Here is a 20604-nt window from a genome sequence, read left to right as displayed (position 1 = left end):
TTTCTAGGTTCATTGCCGAACTCGGGATACTTAGCGTCGAACGATTTCCATTGCATACCATCTGCCGGGTGTCTTAGCTTTCCATCATTTATTCTTCCTGTTTCATGCCAAGTTAACATTTTTGAATCATCGGGATTCGCATAAATCCTTATGACTCTTGGTATCAATGGAAAATACCACAACACCTTAGCCGGGATCCCTTCCTTATCCTTATAACGCCACTCCAAACATTTAGGGCAATTGGTTAAGTTTTTATATAATTTCCAATACAATATGCAATCATTTGGACATGCATGTATTTTCTCATATTTCATACCCACTCCTCTTATTAGTTTTTTCGCCTCATATGTCTTAACAGGTAGAACATTACCATCAGGAAGCAACTCCTTTATCAAGGCTAAAAAATTAGTGAAACACGTGTCACTCACCCCATTTGCCCCCTTGATATTATACAACTTCACCACAGCCGACATTTTTGTGAACTTACAACCAGGATACAGAGGTGCTTCAGACTCACACAACTTCTCATACATGTTGTTAAGGTCATCCCAATTACTAATGTCATCACCTACATCTTCAAAAGCAATCGACTCGTCATCATTCTCTTCATTATCTATAGACCCAACATTCAACTTCTCTACTTCCAACTCTTCCAACTCAAAAAACTCGGCAAACTCAGGATCATCAGTTAGCCTTTCGTGTACCTCAACATCATCTTCTTCAGAGCTATTCTCTTCTTCTAATGGTTCCCCATGAAAAATCCAACGTGTATAGGATCGACTAAATCTCCACTTTTCTAGGTGTATTTTAACGTCCGGAAAAGCCATATAGCTAATATTACCACATCTTTCACAAGGACATGCAATACTAGAAGAACCTTTCAAATTGTTCGAAACGACTTCATAAAATTCAGCTAAACCATCCTTATTGTTGCGGTCACTCATATTTGCATCAATCATCCAAGTTCGAGTCATTATTCTAAATTCGTAATAATAGGCAAACAAATAAACGAAATTCAGGAAAGCAATTAAGCTAAATTATCAACAAATTAGATAATAAGCCAAAAAATCCTATATCTATAAGCGTTGCTTAGAAACATATATACCTGATTGATAAACACGATGAGGGAGAGAAGACGGTGACAACAGTGACGGAGATGAAGACAGAGAGACGATCAGGGAGGAATGGAGGATGATATAGTAGCAGTATTAGCTTGTGTTTGTGTTTTGTAGCGTATAGCAGAATAAAGCAATTTGTTGTTCTTAAGATTTGCATTACATTAATAACAACGGTTACTTAGTATACAACCGTTGTTACAACCTAATAACAACGGGTTCTAAACAAACCGTTGTAATTACTTTTCACTAATTTTGCGCCAAATTATTAACAACGGTTAAAATGTAACCGTTGTTATTAGTTTTTATATTAACAACGGTGTTGAAAGTATGACCCGTTGTTAAAACCAATAACAACGGTTAACAACACAGAACCGTTGTAATTAAGTTTGGTAAAATTCGCGCCATCCATTCTACAACGTCTTTTGATGATTTTCGTGAATAAGCGTTGTTAAAGGGCCGTTGTAGTTGCCTGTATTTGTAGTAGTGCTTCCTGACGACATAGCTATTGAACTATTGAACGCAATCTATTTATAGAGACAAAAGTGATTCCTAATAGTTGTATGACTATATTCTCTATTTCCTTGTTTGATTCATTATTTTTTTGGTTCAAATGAATCCACTAAGTCATAGGTGAGAATCAAACCCTCAACTTCATAAATAGGTTAAAATCGTAAGAGAATTCTTACTAGAGCTAACTCTTATTCTCTTAATCGGTTCATTGTAAAGATCTTATCTAAGTTTTTACGTGAAGTCATAGCAATTTTTATTTACTCAATTTTTGTTTCACTATTTTCGTTTAGTTATTATTATGCATCAAGCTCAAAATTACTGAAATTATCTTGTACATGTTAATTTGTTCATCAACTAGTATAGACACCGCACGAATGCGAGGTTTTTTGATAGGAATATTAAAAAAAATAACAATTATATAATTAATATTTAACTCAATTTGAAATTTAGTTGTTAAATTTATTATTATTAATATTTTGTATTAATAAGTCGAAAAGAGAAAGTTCATTATAATCTAGTTGTAAATATAATATAATGAAAATCCAATTACAGATATGATATGATAAAAGCCCAAATTACAGTAATGAAAACCCAATTACAGCCAAATTCATTTAGACAAGAAGATTATTGAGGTCTCTTATTATTTTACTATAAAGGAGATTTTTGATAATATATTCTTAAAAATGTTTCTTTAATTAACTTCTTAAGGGCACACGTTAAAAAAACGTTTTATATATAAAAGATACAGTAGATATTTACAATCTTTTCATGATATTTTGTATAGCCACTTGTGCACCAAATTCGTCGTTATAGCTTATATATTATATACTTTGCATACTTTTACGAATAATTAAGGGTTTACAAAAAACAAAAAAAATCAAGAAGCATAGGCGACTACACAAAACAATGGGAAAAACCCTTTGTTCACCAAAAAGAGAAAAACAATGAAAGAAAACCCTAGTAACCTGGCCGTGGCACGATGGATCTACCTTCCGAACGACATCCTCGTCGACATATTCAACCGTCTTGGCCTTTGTCCAACCACTTCCGTCACTTTTTCGGCCACTACGTTCGACATTAAACTCGGGGGATATGATCTGTATGATACGCCCCTCCTTTGGAATATCCTTGACAACCTTTTCACTATATTCGCTAATTTACCCTTACTCAAAACCTTTAGTCTTCAACTTCCCAATGCTTCTTTATATGTAATAAAACCTTCTTCTTGGGATGTTATAGCCTCATGGGCTCGTCGACTACGGCAACATAACCTTCAACACTTCGAGGTTAAAACATATCGTAGTAGTTGTGTACCATATGGTCTTTATCGAGTGAACATACCAAGTGTTTTCCGAATAAATTCGTTGGTATCGCTTGACTTGAACTTGTGTATGGACGACTTTCTTTGGTGCATTCCTAATTCAATTGATCTTCCTAATTTGAAGAAACTTAGTCTAATTTTGGCCGATTATACAAATTTAGGAATTCTAATACGTTCTTGCCCGTCGCTTAGAGATTTGAACTTCACCATTCATAAGCGTCAAAAGGATTCGATAATACAAATCTCGAGTAAGCGTTTAAAGCGACTGAATGTATGTCTATATGGATGGTCGTCTATCCTTGAACTTATAATAATTGATGCTCCGAAATTGAAGCACTTGAACTTCTTCTCTGATCGCAAATCTTGTGATGAATTAATATTTGATTCGATCAGCCATGTCAAGTCGCTTACTCTCCTTTACTCGTCACCTTTGCTTCACAATTACCCTACAACGACAAAGACGACAATCTTCCCTAATATGACTCGTCTTAAATTGAATTTGGGTCATTTTAAAAAATTAGAAGATTTGAGTTCAATGCTACATTGTCCCAATCTCGAGGAACTCGTGTTGGAAGTTACTAATTTTTATGGGATGGATATTCCTCAAAAGCCTAAAGTTAAACCTCTCGAACATTTGAAGCGATTAGATTTGGAAATGGACGGGATTCGACTTGACGAAGAATTGTTGGAGCTAGCAGCATATATACTAAGAAGTGCGCTTGTTTTGGAGAAGCTGATACTGTATGCTAGGTCTTCATTCATCCATCCAAATAACTCCCTCCCGGAAGATGAGTTCTATCGATCTTTATACAAGTATCCAAGGATTTCCTCTCACTGCCAAATCGAACTTTCGGGAGCGTATGGGTCTCCCATTTGTTCAAGGGATTGATTATATGTGCGTTTTTCTTTTTTGGCGATTTTGATGCTGACGAGGTTGAAAACCAGGTTTATCAACTAAACTAGGTTACATCTGCGTGCAAAACCTATAATAGTATATGTGATACTTTGCGTTTATCTTTGGTGAAGTGCTTAGTTAATTTCTTTCTTTGAAAAATTCTTACGTCCTCCGGGAGTACCGTACTCCTTACACTTACAACTAATCCACCAAATAGAATATAATAATAACCTAGGTGTAAGGAGTACGGTATTCCCGGAGTACACAAGAATTTTTCTCTTTCTTATATGACTTGTTTTATTTCTTTTACCGTGAATGCGTACTCTTGTTTTTACTATAAGTTTGATCTTGATTAATGATTACAGTTCTCTTTGGCCCTTTGCATATGGTGAATTAACCTAATCTCACACAAATTTATTACCTCCATTGTGGCCTTGTCTAGTCATTTATTTTCCTCTTCACAAATATTGTTACCCAACTTACGAGCACCTAGATCAACTGGTACGGGGCTGAGTCTTGCTTAACAAGAAATCTAGAGTTCAAGCCCTGCGAATGCCAGCAGTAATAATAAAACTCATGAGGAAGAGTTGTACCGCCCTAACAATTCTATCCAGCTCGGATGTGGACCAAACCGAAAAATCTCTTACCCAAAAAGGTGACGGTTGTTAATAATACTAATATCATTTGTTATAATCCCGCTCCCCCAAAAAAAAAATTAGAAAGAAGGGTAAACAATCGACTGGGACGTAATTACGAAATGTCGTATATAACACAAGTCCATCAGGAATGCGTGTAATCTTGTATGTGCTGGAGCTGGTCTATAGTATCTTCAAAATGAATATTGATTGGGCTTGTTTGGTAAGGCCCAACAATTGCACTCTTCATGAGTGGCAAAAATGAGCCAGAAAGCCACAACTGTGGCCCAACAAGGGAGCTCACAAAGGCATACCGACACGCTTTCTTAATTGTCTCATTATACAATTTGATCAATTTGTTTATCGAAAGATTTTAAAATAGAATGGATAAGAAAATAACTCAAACATTATAAATAGATTAGATAAATAAATAATTGAAATCTGAAAATGAGAAATTTTTAACTTCATATTTAACCATGTTCATGTTTTACTATAAAGTTTCTGACTTCATTCAAAAATTACAATAAAACTCAAAAACATGACTATACTATAAGCTTAATTAAATTTGAGTTTTCACGGGAATAAAAAAATATTAGAATCTAATTTATACACTTTATTAATCTTAGAAAAAATACACATATGCTAAAAAACAAATAAAGTTGAGATAATAAGCTCAGAAAAAAAATATACATATACTAAAAAACGAATAAGATTTAAGGTAGTACATTCGATGTATGTTCCTTTTTCCCGACAAGTCACCACTCACCCTTCACAAACTTACTTTAGTGGTGTTGATTGCGTGACGATTTGAATAAGATAACTTATAATGTGATACCTTGTCATTTTGCCAACGATGCCTTGGAAGTTAGTTGGTTGTCAATAATGTTAACGTCTCCTCTATTATAATCAACCCATCTCTTATCTTCTAACTAACATCTAATTAAACTCTTTCACACATCTTTGTACTAATTACAACAAGGTCAACGACCATCTATAATAATCATACTATTCTAATCATAATAGTAAGTCTCCTATAAAACGAGTTTATTGGTGATTAATCAACCATTCCAAGCCCGTTTTAATGACGCGTCTTCCTCATCACTTGATACTCGAAAATATACTACCAAGACTTCCGGTAAGATCTCTATTTCGCTTCAAGTCTGTTTGTAAGGATTGGTTATACGCCATTTCGAGCCATGATTTTGCAAAATCGCACCTTAGATATTCATCCTGGCGCCCTCATAACTTTCTTTTACTTGCGAATGATTCAAAACGATATAATTATGTGTTCAACTTGTTATCCAACGACGAAATTCAACACGATCATCTAAAACCTGTAATACTTCCCCTAGACATTGATAATGGTATAGGTGGAGTTATAGATATAGTTGGTTCTTGTGATGGCCTTGTATGCTTGTACCGCGAATTAAACCAACATCGTACCTTCTATCTTTGGAACCCTGCTATTCGACAAAGTCGAGAAATTGACCAAATTGTTCAACTTGAAGAAATCGAACCCTTTATGTTCACGGCAGCTTATGGGTTCGGTCATGGATCATCCACTGATGACTACAAGATTGTTGCCATTTTTACGAGTTATACTAATGATTTTAATACTCATTTATACGTATATTCTTCGCTCACTGGGAAATGGCGAAGAATAGCATGTGTTTTAGATAATAATCGTGTGTCTACGATAGGAATTCATAAGGGTGTTTTGATCGATAACACTGTGTACTGGCCTCTTAGAATTCGCGATCAAGGAGATCAAGAAAATCACATTGTTGGATTTAATTTACGCGATGAAAAATTAGAGGTACACCCATGGATGAGCTGGTTGCTTCAAGAGAGCGAAGCTAACCTGCCTTTGTTTGGGATACAAGGTTGCTTGTCATTGTGTCGGTACATAGATAATACTTGTTTCGATGTTTGGATGTTGAAAGATCGCAATGATTGGAATTCATGGGAGAAATTGTTCTATGTTAATGTCGGGTATGTCGATTTCATTCACTTCTCAAAGAATGGAAAGTGTTTGGTACACCATTTGAAGGAGCTCAAGGTGGTCGATCAAGGTCAGGACACTAATTTAGGTGGACATTACGACGGTCATTTATGGGACGTGGAAGATTACACTGAGAGTTTCGTCTGGCCTTTTTTATTATAGTTGCTTATATAATATACTCCATCCTACTGAAAGGGAAATATCAGGCTGAATAAGAGGGAGTATAAAATAATGTGTAATTTACTTAGATGGGTTTGTATATGAGTATATATAATATATAGACATCGGAGAATATACGTATTGTTATAAATAAAAATTCGTTCCGTCCCAATCATTTTTTCACTTTATTTTATTCCTTGCAAGTTGTAAGGGATATTATTTTAATTAAAGTTAAACAAATAATTGGGAACTAGAGATTTAGTTCATGAAATTTGGTTGGGATTTACAATGACATTATTGTTTAGCTCAAATTCTTGTTTAAGGCGGTATTATTCGTTTTAATCTTAAGACGGGTCAAACGTGTAAAACTAAACAAAAACATCATGACATAATTTCTGGGTTTATTTTATTTCAATCCATCCTGCAACAAATTAAACCCCACACACTAAAATCAATATACTCAATCAAGAAAAAAGACGATTAATTAAGATAAAACAGTAAGAATGACATACCGATTTTAATTAAATCGCCGAAATTATGAAAGTATGAATGTGATTGATTTTGACTGTTAATGACGATTCTGAGAGTATGAAGATGAAGGTTGAATTGCGAATTAATACTGAATGGGAAGGAATTTTGACTGTTAATGACGATTCTAACAATGTGTCTCTTGATTTCATGTGAAAACAGAATTGTTCCTTACCTTTCCGGTATAGGGTGACAGACAAATAGCACATTCACCTCGCTTCTTTTCTTCGTTGGTTATCACATATTCATTCCCAATTATATCCCAATTCAAATTTTCAGATGTAATCAAGGGCTTAATCTCTTCTATGATTATCCCGGAATCATTAGGTAATTGTTGCCAGCTCCTTACCTCGTTGATTATATCATTCATCTCTTTTTGTTCCTTTTCAATAGTTTCCCAATCTATCTCGTCGAATGATCATGTTCATCCTTTTCCTTATCATTATCAGCACTTGATGATTCTAGTCTCGTATTAGTCGAATGATCATCTAACAACATCCTCTGCATAGCCCCGATATAACCTTTAGTAGCATACGCCCTCCCAACTTCCACAACAAAAACCAAAGAATAATCACTCAAAGCGCTCAACATGCCAAGACTAAATCGATAACAACTCCTAATTAAACGAGTTAAAGTGCAAGCTAATTGTTCATTAGTCTTAGTATAGAAGAATAAATCAGCCGTAGAAACAACCTCATAAACGGTCCTTAAAAACTGATCATCATTTACATTATAAAGGCCTTGAGATTCCAAAGATACTTGTGTATATTGAGGACGATGCTGATGATTTTATGGTTTGACATGTCGGGTTGACCCGCATACTCACAGTTACGAAGCTTGAATATGAAGAGGACCTTACCGTCAACCTTATCATTCTCTTTTAAGACATTTATATAATTTCAAGCTCATAATATCCATGATCTCAACCTGATCTTCCTCCATGTTTTTTTAGTATGATAATTAAATTAAAACAACAATAAACACGAATCCTTTACCCTTAAAAAGAGAGGACTTCAAGCAACTGTAGCTATGAATAGTAGCTGTTCTCTCTCAACCCTTGATTTCCCCTTTGAATCCCTACCCTCCATTTCTCTCACATTCACTCACACCCACTCCTTTTACGACATTCTTGTATGATTCTCACCCACTCATTTCCATTTTTATTTCCATCTATGAATGCCTCCCTCCATTCTCCACTTCACTTTTCCCTCTTCGGTCAACGCTCACACAACGATGACGATGTGAACCGGCGTGATCACGATGGCAATGCTGCTGCTGATGACGACGGCTGATTTTTTCATTATTTCCTATTGGTTTCTTGTTCTCGTTGCTGGTTAGTTTAATTTACTCATTGTTTTCTGGGTTTTTTTTTTCTTATTTCCATTTTTATTTTGCCGCTTCTCCTTGTTCTCGTATTGCTGCCATTTTCATTTTGCTGTTTCTGAGTTTATTTCCTCCTTCTCATTTCAGTTTATTAAAAATAAAGGGGTTTCTTGTTTATAATTTGTTTGTGATGTTTATATTGCATGTATAGTTGTTGAGGAGGGAAAACGATACGGCCTTGATATGATGGCGATGACGATGACGATAAGGAGTTGATGTGATGGCGATGATACGGCTGCGTGTAATGACGGTGGCGGTAACAATCAGGTATTTTGCCATTCCATTTCTCTCTGTTATGTTACTTTGGGTGGGATTCGGGTTTTGCGTTACCTTGATTATCAATACTGTGCTTTGTTACTGCTGATTAGTTGGCGGGATTTTGATTGGTTTGCCATTTTCCAATATCATTTTCTTTCTTTTTGTGGTTAATTATTTTCATCTTTGTTTTCTGGCATTTAGGATTAGTGTATTGATCTTCGTATTCTAGATTTCTTGCTAATTTGCCTTGGTTATCGCTACCGCTTGGTTGTATTCATTTATCTACGTATTCCCATTATCGTTAATCCTCTTTATTGTTTATTACTTTTATCTTTCGTTTTGGGTTTGTTACTTCCCGTCTTTGGAGTTGTGGACATTACTACATGAGGTGGAGTTGACATTGGTCAATTTAGGTTGTTATGGAGCTTTATTGATCGATGCTTAAATGTTTTAAATCAAATGCTTCCCTTTCCCAATTTGTATTCTGCTTTCAAGTAACTCATGTTGAGTGCATGGTTTCAGGTGATTAATTCGAACCCCTTTAGGCAGAAGTCGAGAAGTCGAGTTGCCCGTGGATCGTAATATCCCACTTATTGGATTCACAGGCCGACTTGAAGAGCAGAAAGGTTACGATATCCTTGCTAAAGCAATTCCTCATTTCATCAAGGAGAATAATGTGCAGATTATTATCCCTGTGAGTTCATCAACACTCTCCAAACCATACATTCACTCTTGAATATTTATTATCCTTCAATGACACGATGTGCTGTTTCTATAAACATTTCAGGGACCGGAAAGAAAGAAATGGAAAATAAAATTCAAGAACTGGAAAATCTTTTTCCTAATAATGCAAGAGGATTGACAAAAGTCAATATGCCCTTAGATCACATGATCGTAGCGGGGGCTGATATCGTCCTCCTATGTAGGTTCTGCCATTGACTCCTCACAGAGTAATAATTGGGTATGTTGTCTTTAATTTGCACTTATGTTACAGCCATGTTGTATTAATAGCCGATGGTGGTTTTAGTTTTTAGCATATTTTTCAATTGGATTTGGTTAGTAGCTTAATTTGTATTTACCTTAATGTGAAAGACTTTACTAATTACCTTGATTGATCGTTTATCATTCGTTTACTCTCCATCATCGTCGTCCTATGGGGCTGCTGCCATTGTCTTCACCCAGAATAATATTTGGGTATGTCGTCTTTAATTTCCACTTATTTTTTATTTATATTGGGTTAATAGCTTATGAATGTTCTAATTTTTACATATTTTTTTTGTTTAGATTGGTTAATTGTCATTTCTACATTTTGACCTCTTTTATTTATTTGTTCTGAGTAATAAAGCTTCCAGCTTTTTCTCGTTTTTAATGTTGTTTTTGATACTGTTCTGTTGTAGGTTGATGTGGCTCCTTCTACTGATATCAAATCTGTGAAGAGAAGTAGCTTTGGATAATTCTTATTTTTTTGGTAATGTTGTTTTAATCTAATTTGTAGTTAATGTGCTTTAATTTTTTATTAACTGACTTTATTGTGATTGAACTTTGTGAAGCTGACCGTTAATGCGTCTTTTGTTTCAAGTGGTAATGCAGGAATAATGGATGTCCCTTTCATGGTCTCTAAAGATAGAATGGCGATACGAGGAAGTCAATTGAATGGTTTGTTGTATTGTCTGATTTGTTTGCTATTTCCATTGTCGTTTTCTTCTTTTGCTATGGCGATATCTTGTGTATATGCGATCACGGGTCTTGGGAATGTTGTTGATGGGGAGCCTGGGGGAATATGTGCTGAATTTCTCGGCATCTTTTTCTCTATTTCTGTTTTATCTCGACTTTCTCGGTTTGACTTTTACGATGCTAAACATTGTAGCTTCGGCGTAAACAGAGGGGATGACAGTTTGATCTTGACAGCACTTTAAGGTTGTCAAAAGCATCGGCAACGCCAACATACGTGTACCGATTTCGCTTGCCTAATCTCTATTGCCGTCTTTCTTCTTTTGCTGCGGCAGTAACCTGTCTATATGCGGTCACGTGGCATGGGGTTGCCGTTCGTGAGGGGCCTGTCCGGGGTGGAAATTAGGTGTTGGATTCCTCATAATCGTTTTTTATTTTTATGTTTACTTCGTCTTAATTAGGACATGATACCCTATAGATTTGGCCTTTTTTAATGTTTAAATTGATTGCATGCCATAATTTGGGCAAATTGAAAATTTCGGGTTATTCATCATATTACTTTTACCTATTGAGATGGATTATTGACCCTCTGCTTGATTATAATGGGGTAATTGAGGCGTTACATCACTCCTCTGCTTGATTATAATTGAGTATTAATTATTAATGTTACCAGAAAAGTTGTCGATTGGTTAATTGAATGACTTGCGTTTGGAGCTTTGTTCTACTGTGGTACTATTTTGTTCTTTGGTTTGATTGCTTCCAGGTTTTATTAGTGAGGTCTGTATTGTTTTCGTTTTATTATTTAGCGATTCTACAAGTCGCTATTGTTGTTTTCACTAATTAGATGCAAAGATCATTCCAATTAATCGTTAAGAATTTACATGGTCTTCTTAATACCTCACTTAATCAACATCCACCTACCCTGAATACTCTCCTCCCTGATGTTAACTGTGCTTTTTAATCTCCGTTTGCGTTTTCTGGTGATTCTTATTGTTGGTATTTTTTGTTGGTAAGCCTGCAGTTGTTGAGGACGGGGATGGTGATTACGTCGGCGAGAGAGCGAGCGTCAGCTAGGTTAAGAGGTAACTTGAGCTTAATTAAGTCATTGATGCTGCAGTTAATGATTATTATTGAATGTGAATTAAATACATTTTGGTTTAGTTTTTTCGTTTAATTTGATTGTATTGCAAAAATTTGGGGATCAAAAGAGAAGACATGATTATGTGTTTTTCCCTTCCTTTGTTAGGGAAAAATGGAGTAGGCTGTCAAATATCAAGTGCCAGTAGCTGTTGTACCTCTAATAAAGCCCTAAGCTAAGTTTTATAGCCGCTTTTATATTTTAACAACTCGAGTTGTTAGCTTTACGCCATTTGGATGTTTAATTATGTTACTTTTGGTAGTATGTACTTGACCCGTCTCAGCATTTACGACATTGTTTTCTTTATCCCTAAAGAATGATCCTGATCATATTATAGTTCTTATTATTAATAAACCCTATTCATGATATCAGATACGAGAAGAGGCACTCCAACATTTGCAGCCCATGTTTCACCTTGCTTTCGTGTTAAGGAGGGAGACCATGTCATCATGGGACAGTGCAGGTCAGTCTTTTGCTGGCCCTTTTTTTAAATGTTTTCTTTATTTTATATGCTTCTGATCTTTATTTGTATGTTAGATATTTATCGTGTTTCTCTCTCATTTCTGGTCCTCTATTTTTCTTATCTGTCATTGGCGACTTCAAATGATGATTTATGATTGTCGACCCCTAAAGAATTTAGGATTAAGGCTATTTTTTTTTTGTTATTGTTGTTTCTATCTTCTGGTATTTGGACTGATATTTGTCCTGTTGATTTCTACACAGGCCATTGTCGAAGACAGCCAGGTTTGATGTCTTGAAGGTTATTCGTAATTGATTTCTTCCGGTGGATGTAATCCTTATACCAGAAGATAGAAACAACAATAACAAAAACAAGAGAGTTAAACTGATATAATAGCGAAATCTACAGGGAGTGTCTCGGGAGTGTGGTGGGGCACGACCATGGGGAGTATCTCGGGATTTGTGTGTGATGTACTTTACGCCCCGGTTGTTGTTCACAAATGTATGCAGGAACACATGCAATAGCTGTGTGCATTCAAATACCTATGCCAGGCTGTGGATTGCTGCTCCTCCAAAAGTGCTGGAATGCAAATGTCAGTTCGCTCATTCACAGTCGGTTTTACGTTATAATTCCCAAATTGCCTCTAGCTTATTTCCGCCTAGCTTGTAGCTTAGTATACCTGCTTAGCTTCCTGAGTGTTGATAAGTTGCGAAATTGTTGCCAACGCTTGGCCTCAAATTATGTGAATTAATAAGTTGAGCGCAATAGGGACGGAACGACCTATCAGCAACACTTCGTTACTACTGGTTAATAGTTAGGGTTGCCTTGGGATAGTGTCGCTATATCCCATTGATCCTCTTTTTGGTTAGCGTAATAAAGTATACCTGCCTTTGTGTTGATTGTGTATGGTTGTTTGGGGCTGCTTGCAGTACATTTGGAACTGTCTCACTTCAGGGCCAGTCTAGCAGCCACGTCCCATTTTTGTTGGATACATATATGTTACTCCTGTACTTGCAGATTCTGAACATGTTTTTTGGGATTCATAGTTTGCGGAACAAATAACCCTATTTAAAGGTCTACATTCTATTACGACCAACTAATTTGCTGACTCTTCGGTATTTTAAACTCTTCGGTAATTTGCCGACTCTTCAGTTTTTTTACAACATTTCACTTCCTGCAATCAGCATTTAAATTCTAGGGTTCTAAGTGCTCGTACAAGCCAATATGGAAAATACTTGATTCCGACAAGTTTCACAACGTAGTTAACAAACTATTCTATAAACGTAAGCACGGAAACAACACAGTATTAATATCAGGAATCAAAATACGGTTCTACAAATTGGGGCTCCGCGCCCGGGAGGGCGCGGCGCAACAACTAGTAAATTAAACATGTAGAAGACCGTATTTATAGTAGGTTTAACATGGAGTTTACGAGTAGGGCTAGGATTAGTAAAGAATGTCGGCGGGGAATATGGGATTTACAAGTAGTGCTAGGATTATGATTAGGAATTTAGGATTGATTAGCAATAAAGGATGTATCGTACCCAAAAAAAAAAAAAAATTCTTTTTATCTCCCCTAAATTTGATATCGCCCGATTAAATTACCAAATAACCCTTCTTTTTACGTTCTTCACTTATATCTTTAATCAAGGAAAATAATTGCTCATTATCTCTGTTTCCAATTTATGTATTTGACTATTTGTGTAAGAATTATGCAATTAAAGTTGAAATAAGAAAACTTAGCAATGACCATTAGAATTGAAAATATGATATTAATTAAATGTTAATCACAAATTAAGTAGGCAAATCTGAAATTTGGGGTGCCTTCTGAATTAGTGTTGATAATCACGAATTACCCTATAATTTGAAACTAATGTTAATCACAAAACAAGCCATGTGATGGAGATGTAAATTGTGATGATATTCAATCACATTGACAAACCCAGCTCTTCCCATGCGCCATAGTCGAAGACACCTCTACCTTCGTCCCTTTTAAGCGTTTTCGTGCGCATAACATGACGCGTCCGTTAATTGGTATACTTCCATCGAACACGAACTTCTATTCATGTTACTAATTATTACAAGATTGTTGCCATTTTTACGAGTTATACTAATGATTTCAATAGTCATTTATACGTATATTCTTCGCTCTCTGGAAAATGGCGAAGAATAGCTTGTGTTTTAGATAATAATCGTGTGTCTACGATAGGAATTCATAAGGGTGTTTTGATCGATAACACTGTGTACTGGCCTCTTGGAATTCGCGATCAAGGAGATCAAGAAAAGCGCATTGTTGGATTTAATTTAAACGAAGAACAATTAGAAGTACACCCATGGATGAGTTGGTTGCTTCAAGAGAGCGAAGCTAACCTGCCTTTGTTTGCGATACTAGGATGAAGTCGTCTTCGTTGCCTGGGCAAATGGTTGGGCGTAATGCACCGGTTCATCCAATTACCCCCAAATCATTTCCCGAATCGCCTCTCAATGGCGCGTCTGAAGAACCAACTTCTGAACCGAGCCCTAGGGGTTGGTCAATCTTCAGTTCTCCTCCGAGTAATCCAATAAATTCAATTAAGGGTGTAGGTAGTAGTGGGGAAAACGAGACTTCTGAGGATATGATGAAGTCGTGTTTGTTGCCTGAGCAAATGGTTGGGCATAATGCACCGGTTAGGTTGATGGATGTGAATCCAGGGATTAATCATATGGAATGGTGTATTCGATTGTACGTTGTATGTTTGTTTAAAACATTGATAATGTTAGGTTTAATTTGATTGCTTTCATTACGTGTAGCTAGGTTGGGAGTCAACTATATCGGATTTAGTGGTGCAATTCTAGCAGCCTAGACTTAACAGTTATATTTAATTATGTTATGTTGTTCGTAAGAGCGAATATTTTGCAAAATGCTGAAAATTGCGTTTTGATTTGGCTGTTTTCAGGTCTGGCTTGTTCGGATTGGAAGTTAATAGGGTGCTTGGTGGCGGTGTTGTGCCAGGTACAGATCGAGTGTCTAATTATGTTATGTTGCCTTTTATGTATTTTTGACGAATACTTGCTGTGTCTTTTTGTTTATTTACGCTGGCTTACAAGTCCTTGGCGCCTTTAACAATAGTTTGATGTGGAAACCTGGTAAATGACTGAGATAGTGTGGTTAATACTTTATTGGGAAATTATTATCTCAAGCAAAAGCCTAAGCTTATAGTTGAGGCTTAGTCAATGAAGTTGTACCATCATAGTCTTTCTCACTTACATGTGCATGTATTGTGTTATGTTTTAGCAGATTTTCTTCCCCCCAATGCATCTCTCTCATTGGTCATTACAAATTATCTTCCCCCCCATTCATCTCTCTCATGTATTGTGTTCTGTTTTAACATGTTCATCCTACTTGCATGTTAATGTATCAGCGTGAGGCTTCAAGGGATAGCGTAGTAGCCGTAGTTAGTGACATCCCCATTGCTTTGGGAGAGAACTCTTGACTTATTGTGCAAGATTCTCTCTTGACAGTTACTCCCTCCGTCCTAGTCGTTTGTCCTACTTTTTTCCATTTTAGAGTGTCTTGATAATTTGTTTATCTTTCTATTTTAGGGATGCGTGTTTTTGGGTAATTACTACCCACATACATTTTAGTCCACTTGCATCCAATAACAATAAGTACAAGTGGTTCCCTCCTCCCTCTTCGGTCTTTGTGCCAAAAGCGGGATGGAGGGAGTACATTGCTTTGCCTTCTAATTCTCTAGCTTCTTACGAGCTTTACACTATTGCTGTTTACCAAGATGAGCTTGCTCAGCATGTAAGTCTTGTAACAAACTTTCTTGCGAGTTTTTATAGGCTCATTGATTTTGGTTGGTGGTGATCCTGGTCAGGCCCGGCCCTAAGGGGTGGCATGTGGGCCATTTGCCCAGGGCCCAGAGTTAAAAGGGGCCCAATCATCTAGGTTTTAATAAAAAAAAAAAAATTAAAAACTAAATTAAAGCAACGGCTCCAAGTCCCAACCTTCCTCTACCTTCTATTCCTTATTCTCCTTCTCTGACCAAATTCCAAATTTAATAATCAATTTTCAATTTTTCAAAGTAAAAATCCACACACTGCCTTCGTGCCTTCCTTTTCTCGTCTGCAAGAGTCCAGTCGGCAGTCGTCCAGACAGTACTCAAGCTTCGTGCATCGTGCCTCCGCAGGATTGCTACTCGTCTGATTTCTTAGTCAGTTATCCTATTAAATTATTAATCAAGGTGTTGTCACTCCATTCAGGCCCGGCCCTAAGGGGTGGCATGTGGGGCATTTGCCCAGGGCCCAGAGTTAAAAGGGGCCCAATCATCTAGGTTTTAATAAAAAAAAAAATTAAAAACTAAATTAAAGCAACGGCTCCAAGTCCCAAGTCTCAACCTTCCTCTACCTTCTATTCCTTATTCTCCTTCTCTGATCAAATTCCAAATTTAATAATCAATTTTCAATTTTTCAAAGTAAAAATCCACACACTGCCTCCGTGCCTTCCTTTTCTCGTCTGCAAGAGTCCAGTCGGCATAGATCGTCCGACAAGATACTCAAGCTTCGTGCATCGTGCCTTCGCTGGATTGCTACTCGTCTGATTTCTTAGTCAGTTATCCTATTAAATTATTAATCAAGGTGTTGTCACTCCATTATCTACTTTTCTATTTTTATGCCTTTCTTGTAGAATGATCCATTCATCCATTGATTTGATTTCTATTTCCTAGTGTTTTTATGTTTGATTTCTTAGCTGTATCTTGTTATTGAGTTATTGTTGTACTGTTGTGTGCAATAATTGTGAAAATTGCAATAATGTTGCCTAAAAAGCATTTATCCAGAAGTGAAAAAAGGAAAAGGAGAAAACTTGTTGAAGAGTTGAATAAATCACAACAAGGTGTTATTGACAAATTTCTTATTAGAAATGTGGATGTGGTTCATGAAAATTTAGATCACCCAAATGAAAATTTAGGTGACGATATTGATGATAGTAATTTAGATGGTGAAATTGGTGATGTTGATGATAATAATAATAATGAAAATTTAGATCAGTCAGAGCCAACAATTCCTACTAATAATGACATCGCTGGAGAAGAGACAATTCCTTCTATTGATATTTATGATCCTATAAATTGGACTAATCTTAGTAATAAGATAAGGGACTCTATAATTAAAAAGGGGCCTACAAGAGAATTGAATCTCGACTATCCATGTGATGATAACAATAGGCATTTTAAATATGCTTATTTTTCTAGAAAGTTGAATAATGGTGAGATTAGTGATAGAAAATGGTTAATTTATTCTAAACATGCTGATAAAGTATTTTGTTTTTGTTGTAAGTTGTTCAAATCTATCAATAACAAAAGTTTGTTAGCAAATGATGGTTTAAGTGACTGGAAACATATTATTGACAGACTCAAGCATCATGAAAATAGTACTGAGCATATGAATAATATGTCTACTTGGAATGAAACGAGAATAAGGCTAGATAATAATGAAACAATTGATAAAAACTTGTTGGAAGCTATAATGAAAGAGAAAGACCGATGGAGGCAAGTGTTAGTTAGAATATTTTCAGCTGTAAAATGTCTTGCCACTCATAATTTGGCTTTAAGAGGATCACATGAAAAACTATATGAAGATAGTAATGGTAATTTCTTAGGATTGATTGAAATGATTGCGGAGTTTGATGTAATAATGCAAGATCATGTTAGACGCATTCAAAATCGGGATATTCATCATCATTATCTTGGGCATAGAATTCAAAATGAATTGATTTCCCTTTTAGCTAATAATGTGAAATGTTCTATAATAAAGATTATCAAAGACGCAAAATATTTTTCAATAATTCTTGATTGTACCCCTGATATTGCTCATCAAGAGCAAATGACTCTTGTTGTACGATGTGTGAATGATAACTATGTTATCACCCTACATTTTTGGCCTTAAACCCTTCACTTTGTCTTCATTTTGTTACACTCTTTAGCTAATTTAGCCTAGTCCATAATCAATTTTGCATTTATTCATCTTGTATATGGCATTGCGTAATTATAATATTATTTCACACTTTTTTAGGAGAACGTGAGAGGTGATATAGGGACGGGACCTTTTTGCAAGGAGCGAAGCGGAAATCGAGAACCGTCTTGAGATTTTCCCAACTTCCATGGGCGTTCAGACTCCAGGGCGGTGTTCCCACCTCTATCCGGTGCTCAAAATTGGCCTAGTGGGTGTTCAGAGATTCCATCCGATGTTCCCACCTCTATCCGGCGTTCCCAAGAGGCGGCCGGCGTTCCCAACACCGGATAGAGGTCTTTTGGGCTTTTCTTTGATTTTCGACCTTTATAATTCCGTTAATGGACCCTTTTGTATATATACCCAACCCTATTTTTAGAAAACACAATAATTTCATACTAGATTTTAGATCAAAAGTGAGTTGGTAGAGAAAATATTTGGGGAAGAAGTTGTAACATTGTTCTTCATCTTTTTCAATTATTCAATCCAATCATCCTTCTTGCCTTATAATTGTTGGTATATTTCCTTTGTCACTTCTTATTTCCTCTTGTTTTTAGTTGTTGATTTCATTTTCCTTTGTTTATGTTTCTCCAATTTTTGAATATTTGCTTTGCTTGAAGTCAAAGTTACCATCTTTTTGCCTAATTTCATTTTGATTGTGGTTTGATAACTTGGTTATCATCTTTTTGTTGCCAATTGCATGCTTAGTACTAGTAATCAATTAATTATCATGTTCATGGTTAAAGTTGACTCCTTTATTGCTTGTCTTGCTAAATTGACCATGATTAGTGAGTAGTATTTTCACTAGGGTGCGATTAGACCCTAACATGAGTAATTTATCTAATTGAGTTCATTAAATTAGTTGTTGAGGAGGGGTTTTGGGGTTTAAACAAAGGAATGGAATTGTTGTGTCTATTTGGGAGTAATTGTCGGTTTTGACCCTTGTCCACCAACGGGAGTTGGTTAGGTTGGGATTGATTACATTACCCCTTTTTGGTCGTGTGCCGACTTGGGTTGAGCCCGGGAGGGAGAACCCAAGTGGGGTGCCTTTGTTTTTCGGTTTGAAGTTCACCTTCGGGAGAAGGGTAGGGATGACCGGGAGTTTATCGCGGGCTTAAGCCCTTGATCTTGATGAGAGGTGAGTGGAGTGGGCCCACTTTGGTGAGCCTTGAGTCTTGAGTCGGGGGAAATCGAGTCATGAGCCCGGGAGGGAGTTGATTCGGTATCACTAGTGTCCCACCATGAGCCCGGGAGGGAGTTGGTGGGCGAATTAGAGGCGTCTCCACCCAATACACTTCCCCCTTAACAACTAGTTGAAGGAACTCATGATTTATTATGAATGTCGGTGGTTTAGTCGCGCCCTAGGCCTTAATTAACTTGAGTAAATCGTATTTAATAGCTTGCTTTCTCATTCTATAGTTTAATTAGTTCAATTTATTTCTTGTTATTTAGTTTAGTCCTTTATATAATCATTCATCCTTGTTTTATCCGACTTAGCTAAGCATAAGAATTTAAACAATTAGTAATCACCCTTGCTCCTTGTGGTTCGACCTCGACTACCCTACTACATTAGTTGAGTTATTTGTTTGATTGGGGGAGTGCGACAAACCCCACATCAAAATGGCGCCGTTGCCGGGGAGCATTGGCATGATATTAGTTGTTTTGTTCTAGTTTAGACTAAGTCATTGTTGTTTTTGCACACCTTGGTGTGCCGTTTGTCTTTTTAACTCTCTCCTTTAAGTGTATAAGCTTTTTGCATTAGAAGATTGAGTTTGAAATCAACAAGTCCATGAAATTTCCCTCTATGAGTGACTCTTGTTATAGAGTGGATGTATTGGAGGTTGATATGAAAGAAGATATGAATGAAGATGGTTTGAGGGAAAGTGAGTTTGAATCTCAAATTATGAAGGAAATTGAATTGTATTTGAAATCCCCAAAATCATTACTTGATGTTGGGTCTTGGTTAGATGACTCTTCATATGATTCTTGGGAGGTTCAAGTTGATGCCTTAGAGATGGCTCTTAATGGAGGTGGAATGGAGTATACAAAGAGTTGTGAGGAAGATAAACTTGGCTCTCCCATATGGGACACTTATGAAGACTCCTTGCAAAATGATAAGTGTGGGGAGGGAATTTATGAAGAGCTTGGTGCCCCTACTTGGGATGTTTATGATAATGAGGAAGGCTCTCCACTACCACCTCCTTTCGAAATCTTTGAAGAAGAAGTACTTGTCAATGACAAGTGTGGGAAAAAGATTAAGAGTTGGGAAATTGAAGTAGATGAATTCGAATTTGCCATATTGGGAGAGTTGAGGAGCCATGAGAAAAACTACGACATTTGTAGTTTTGACTCTAGCTTGGAAGAAATTGAAGCTCTCATCTTTGGTAGTGATTCGGTTCAATTGAAGAGTCAAGAGAAATTAGACAAAGATGATGATATTATGAACCTCAATGTTGAGAGGTTGAGTCCTCCACCTCTTATTCTTCACCGCTGTCCTTGTGTTGATGACCATGAGGATGTTTCCTCATTCTATGA

General features: G+C 36.4%; 3 protein-coding genes and 1 long non-coding RNA gene across 4 annotated transcripts; all 4 read left to right on the top strand.

The window, feature by feature from the left end:
* Nucleotides 1-2572: 2572 nt before the first annotated feature.
* On the top strand, nt 2573-3838 carry LOC141613162 (putative FBD-associated F-box protein At5g22720). Its single transcript, XM_074431901.1, has one exon. It carries the CDS (start codon nt 2573-2575, stop codon nt 3836-3838), a length of 1266 nt encoding a protein of 421 aa, XP_074288002.1.
* A 1722-nt stretch (nt 3839-5560) lies between these two features.
* LOC141613161 (F-box/kelch-repeat protein At3g23880-like) lies at nt 5561-6643 on the top strand. Its single transcript, XM_074431900.1, has one exon. It carries the CDS (start codon nt 5561-5563, stop codon nt 6641-6643), a length of 1083 nt encoding a protein of 360 aa, XP_074288001.1.
* A 7922-nt stretch (nt 6644-14565) lies between these two features.
* Nucleotides 14566-15935, top strand: LOC141611456 (uncharacterized). Its single transcript, XR_012528622.1, has 3 exons — nt 14566-14800; nt 15015-15070; nt 15904-15935. It is a non-coding gene; the product is annotated as an uncharacterized LOC141611456 (long non-coding RNA).
* A 937-nt stretch (nt 15936-16872) lies between these two features.
* On the top strand, nt 16873-18053 carry LOC141613965 (uncharacterized). Its single transcript, XM_074432709.1, has one exon. The coding sequence runs from the start codon at nt 16873-16875 to the stop codon at nt 18004-18006; it is 1134 nt and encodes a 377-aa protein (XP_074288810.1). The 3' UTR covers nt 18007-18053.
* The last annotated feature ends 2551 nt before the right edge of the window (nt 18054-20604 follow it).

The sequence above is a fragment of the Silene latifolia genome, chromosome 11, assembly GCF_048544455.1.
Source record: "Silene latifolia isolate original U9 population chromosome 11, ASM4854445v1, whole genome shotgun sequence".
NCBI lineage: Eukaryota > Viridiplantae > Streptophyta > Magnoliopsida > Caryophyllales > Caryophyllaceae > Silene > Silene latifolia.
The sequence above is the reverse complement of the archived record's forward strand: the minus strand, read 5'-3'. Positions and strand labels throughout refer to the sequence as shown.

Coding starts and splice junctions, on each gene's coding strand:
- LOC141613965 (XM_074432709.1), top strand. CDS start 16,873: ATGTTGCCTAAAAAGCATTTATCCAGAAGTGAAAAAAGGAAAAGGAGA.
- LOC141613162 (XM_074431901.1), top strand. CDS start 2,573: ATGAAAGAAAACCCTAGTAACCTGGCCGTGGCACGATGGATCTACCTT.
- LOC141613161 (XM_074431900.1), top strand. CDS start 5,561: ATGACGCGTCTTCCTCATCACTTGATACTCGAAAATATACTACCAAGA.